This window comes from Cryptomeria japonica, chromosome 10 (genome assembly GCF_030272615.1).
Source record: "Cryptomeria japonica chromosome 10, Sugi_1.0, whole genome shotgun sequence".
Taxonomy (NCBI): domain Eukaryota; kingdom Viridiplantae; phylum Streptophyta; class Pinopsida; order Cupressales; family Cupressaceae; genus Cryptomeria; species Cryptomeria japonica.
Genome location: NC_081414.1, coordinates 13304593 through 13309511, shown reverse-complemented (window position 1 = coordinate 13309511; position 4919 = coordinate 13304593). Strand labels below are relative to the sequence as shown.

The window sequence follows — 4919 nt, the reverse complement described above, 5'->3', positions numbered from 1 at the left end:
ATCTAGAGTATACTTAGAAGGGACACAAAATAATCTTTTAATAATATTATCCCATGTAAGGCATCTATTTTGTCTTAGTAATTAAGTGAAGAGATTACATTTGAGTTGGCGGAATTTGTTCCAAAATTTTCTCCACTAAAGTAACTAAGTAATTTCAATTAGAGTCAATACCTCAAAAAAAAAATTAATCCTTGAAAAGAACTACATGGTCCATATTTAAGAATCTTGAATCAAAGGTATCTAAAGCTTCAAATGAGCCCCCTCTATCCCAAGCATTGGGATCCTTCCAATCACATATGCCAAACCTTCCATATATCATAGAATTCTTAAATGTGTAACAATAGTCCACTTTGCTACCTAAAAAAATTAACTTAAGGGTTGAAGATGGGGGAAAGTGGAAAGGATTGGATGGAAAGAATCCCTCCAAAAAGAGTCTTATTAATTTTATTGACCATTCAAACAAACCTTCCTTAATAATTGAATATCACCTCTTTAACGCATTTCAAACTATAGAACCTTTCACAATCACATCCATTACAGGAATATTTCATCAACAACTCCTTCCAAATATTTAAAATTAAGAATCTTAGTCCATAGGTGTTTTGGATGATTACAACACCACCATAATATTTAGGACTACAAACATGGTCCAACTAACTAAATTACATTTTTGTGACTCTAAATTTCCCAAGCAATGAAATTTCCATGAAAGAATATCAAAATCTTTAAGAAATATTTTTGGAAAAGATAAAAACATAAATTTAAATACACTAATAAAGTTGTTAGATTCACAAGTCTTTTGAATTTTCAACCCACTAATAATTTTCTTTCTAGAAAACCTCAATAAGACAACCCTCTTAAGCTTAGGAGAGCTCAAAGTGTAGGAGAGAAAAGCCCTTTATCATCATCTAGCATATTCACCTAAATTTTAAAAACTATTTTCCTAGAAGTTTGATAATAAACCTAAGAAGCTCTAGAGGTAAACTTCACTAATGATCTTAAATAAAGTTGATCATTGAGAAAAAGAATCAAATTTGAAATGTAGCATGAAGATGAATAAGATAGAATTCCGCTTAATAAAAAATCCAATTCAATCCTCAAAAATGTCTTGACAGTTATTTAACAAATAAATTTACTATCAAAATTAATATACCAGTTTGCATATTTTTTAATATGCAACTAAGTAGAAATACATTTCCATTATGAAAAGTTGGTTCAGTGACTACCTTATGTTATTCCTACGAACTCTACTCTAATGAGAAACGAGAATATATATATCTAGATATATATTACATCCCTCACAAGAGTTTCATTTGTTTTGCACATTCGATGCTGTCACTAAGTATTTCCTTCATATCATATTTGTACGAATATCCCAGATCAATCAATTTCTTGGAAGAAATTGGTACAATTACTTTCTTCGACTCATCTTCTTCCTCTTCAATCCTTTTGCACATAACAAAGTAAATCAGATATTAAACAATTACCCTGAATTTGAGAGAAATAGTCGTCGAAGCATTAAATTACTTACCCAAAAGCCAAGGGGAATTCAGGATATCGTTTGCAAAAGAATTCCAGCATGCCAGCAACGGTCACGGGATCGGAACAGCACACATATCGACCTGCTGCAGATGGGTGCTCCATCAAATATATATGGGCACTGCATAATCTTCCACGTGGACCAATGGCACCGTTCCTATCAAATTTCTTCTCGAAACTGTGACTTCATAAAGTTTTCTGTTCCCTGAGAAATTTAGGGGTTCCAATTCTCCGGTCATATATATATGAAGAGAAGAAACCATAATTGCAGATGGACAAACACTAAACTACAGTTTCTGTATTTTAAGTAAAGTGGGTAAATTACCTGTGAGTGGCGCTAACATAAATGGAATGCTCCCGGGAATTGTGGGGGTTAGAGAAGGACCTCCCACCATTCCTACCAACACTGTTACCACTTCAATCTCTTCCTCCACTCCGTATCGCAAAGCTGCTTGCTCTGCCAAAGTTTTGGATACGGCATACGTCTGAACATAACATCTATTATAAGATGGACCGTTAATTCTAGTAATGAATATTGAAGGAAAACTTCAATACTTACTGCAGCAAAGCCGTCTTTGCCTTTGATATAATCAACAGGAGTCCAGCAGAATTCATCAAGAACCTCCTTAAGTTGTCCGTCTTCATTAACAGGATAAGCTGCGACAATGGCAGATGTATGGATTACTCGTTTCACAGTTTTTGCTTTCTTGCAAGCTCTTACAATGTCCACCGTTCCGTCGACCGTAGTGTTCACAATATCGCCCTGATACCACTCCAGTCACTGTCTTAATCCCATCCTTTAAACGTGCAAAACATACAAGAGTGGATAAATGAATTACCTGGTAATCTAGAGAAGTGGCCAAGTTGATGACGAAATCGCAGCCTTTAATAGCAGAGTCAAAGCTGCCATGTCGCAAAAGATCTGCTTTGAACAGATGGAGTCTTTCTCTGGCTCCCGGAAGCGATAGCATATAAGTATTTTTAGCTGGGTTTTCTACAGGAGATTAGAAAAGAAATAGTTAATGTACTGTATGAATGAAGAAGGGACATGAGATGAAGAAAAATGGGAGTTAGCATGCAGTTATTGTTGGGTATATGAAGCCCAACAGTCATATGGTTGTTTGTCTTCTCCAGAAGACTCTTCATTTCATATTTGATATGTTTATATAAATGGCTGTGTGTAGCTCATACATGATGTACTGTGTAATTGGATATTGGTTAATAACAATCCTCTCTTCGTTTTTAGTGGACGTAGCTATTTAGTGGTGAACCACGTTAATCTTGTGTCTTGAGTTCTTTGTTGTGTCTATTATTCTTTCTGCTGTTTTCTGTTCATTATATGTGTTTTTTTTGCTTGTTTTTAAACTAACAATTGGTATCAGAGCTTAGGTGAAGTGATTGAGCAGAGATGGAAAGGTAGATAGATAAAGGATTGAAAATTTTCGAGAAGATGTAGAAGTTCGAAGTTAGAGAAATTAGTTGCTGGTATTGTGGCAAGCGAGGCCATGTCAAAAGAAATTGTTGGTTTCTCGAAAATGCTAGAAGGCAGCCAAAAGATGAAGACATTGATTCAGTCATCGAAGATTTTCTTGCAAATTTAGACTTTGTGGAGAGTAAAATTGTGCAAGCAAAAGCTAAAACAAAACGTCATGTTCATTGGTGGGATGGCTGGAAAAATGAGAAGACTTCGGCTGAAGAAGAAGAGGGTTTGAAGTATTCGTTGTTTGAAGATTTGCTTGATTCGACTGAAGAAGAGGATGCTGAAGAGGAGGACGCTGAAGCAAGTCAGGATGAAGTTGATGAGGTTGAGACCAAGACTCAGGAGAATTATGAAAAAGAAAAATTTATGAGGTTGAAGGAAGAGAATCTCCTACTCACTGACAAACTGATTTGTATGGACCAGAAGTTGATGGTTTTGTGTCGCATCATGAATATTGAAAAAAATAACTTTGAGAAAGAATGAGATTTTTCTGAAGAGACCGTATTTCAACAAGAGGAAAGTGATGGGAAGCTCCTAACTGAGGGCTCTTTCCTCACAAAAATGTATGCCTTGTTGATAGGAAAGTCTTTCTTTGGTGGAAAGAATCCACAAGAGGATTCAGGGTGCCTGGAAATTGAATATCCCAAGAGCGCAGGGATTATAGAGCTCATGGAGGCGGGAGAGAGCCTCTGGCTCAAGGCTGCGCAAGATCCAAAAGATTTCGCAAAGGCTAAGGATAAGGTCTTTGAGGAAAATGAATTTCAAAAAGAACAAAAGAGTGATGATTTATTGCTCCAGATTGTAGAAATAGAGGCAGAGTGGAATGCATTGATTGCAGGTACTGCACAAGTTTCTGCACAAAATACAACAAATTCATTCAGTGAGGCAACCGTGAAAATTGAGAGTGATGTTTGTAGGCTATTCACATCTGTACAAGAGTTTTATATTTGGGTATTAAAATCTGATAATGGTGATCTTCTAGATATTTTATTACGGAGGAGCACAAAAGCAAGAGACTTTGACGGAGGAGTGTATTATGCATCTGTTGATAGTAGTGTCCCTGATTATGGATTACCGAATGAAGTAGTTAGAGAATATGTTTTTAAGTCTAATCTGACTTGGAGAAGATTAATTCGCATTGTTCATGAATAGAATTTGGCGATATTAAAATCTTCTCAAGAGCTGGTTGTAGTATGAGCCTTGGAATGGAGATGCGGGGAATGTTACAGGCTGTGCCGGTTGGACTTCACGGGGGAGATTGTTGGGTATATGAAGCCCAACAGTCACATGGCTGTTTGTCTTCCCCATAAGACTCTTCATTTCATATTTGATATGTTTATATAAATGGTTGTGTGCAGCCCATACATGATGCACTAAGTAATTGGATATTAGTTAATAACAATTCTCCCTGCGTTTCTGGTGGACGTAGCCACTTAATGGTCAACCACGTTAATCTTGTGTCTTGAGTTCTTTGTTGTGTCTATTATTCTTTCTACTGTTTTCTGTTCATTATTATGTGTTTTCTCTGCTCGTTTTTTAACTAACAGTTACTAGAATCTCTTAATGTAGCGTGAACTATGTATCCCGTTTGCAGCAGATTTTTGACAAGGCAAGATCCGATGAATCCGGCCACTCCTGTTACACACACACTTTTCATCTTACAGTAGTCCTCTTTATCCATCCCCTTCCCGTTGGTGTTCTAAGATGCCTAAGGAAATCCTTTTTATAATTGCAAGGGTAATAAGATAGAAGGAATTTAGCACGGCAGTTATGGCATTGGTTGTTCAGATCAGAGCTGTATACAGTCTGATGTGAAAATGCAGGATGAGAGGCAGAGGATACGTGGAAAAGAAGCAACCAAGAGTTACATGTTGACTAAAAAGTGGGCATACCACAAATA

At 36.5% G+C, this 4919-nt stretch overlaps 1 protein-coding gene across 1 annotated transcript; it reads right to left on the bottom strand.

Moving 5' to 3' along the window:
* Positions 1–1298: 1298 nt before the first annotated feature.
* Positions 1299–2510, bottom strand: LOC131069348 (putative anthocyanidin reductase). Its single transcript, XM_059212191.1, has 5 exons — positions 2379–2510; positions 2099–2302; positions 1831–2024; positions 1532–1717; positions 1299–1446 (listed from the first exon to the last, which is right to left on the bottom strand). The coding sequence occupies exons 1-5, from the start codon at positions 2508–2510 to the stop codon at positions 1299–1301; spliced, it is 864 nt and encodes a 287-aa protein (XP_059068174.1).
* Positions 2511–4919: the final 2409 nt, after the last annotated feature.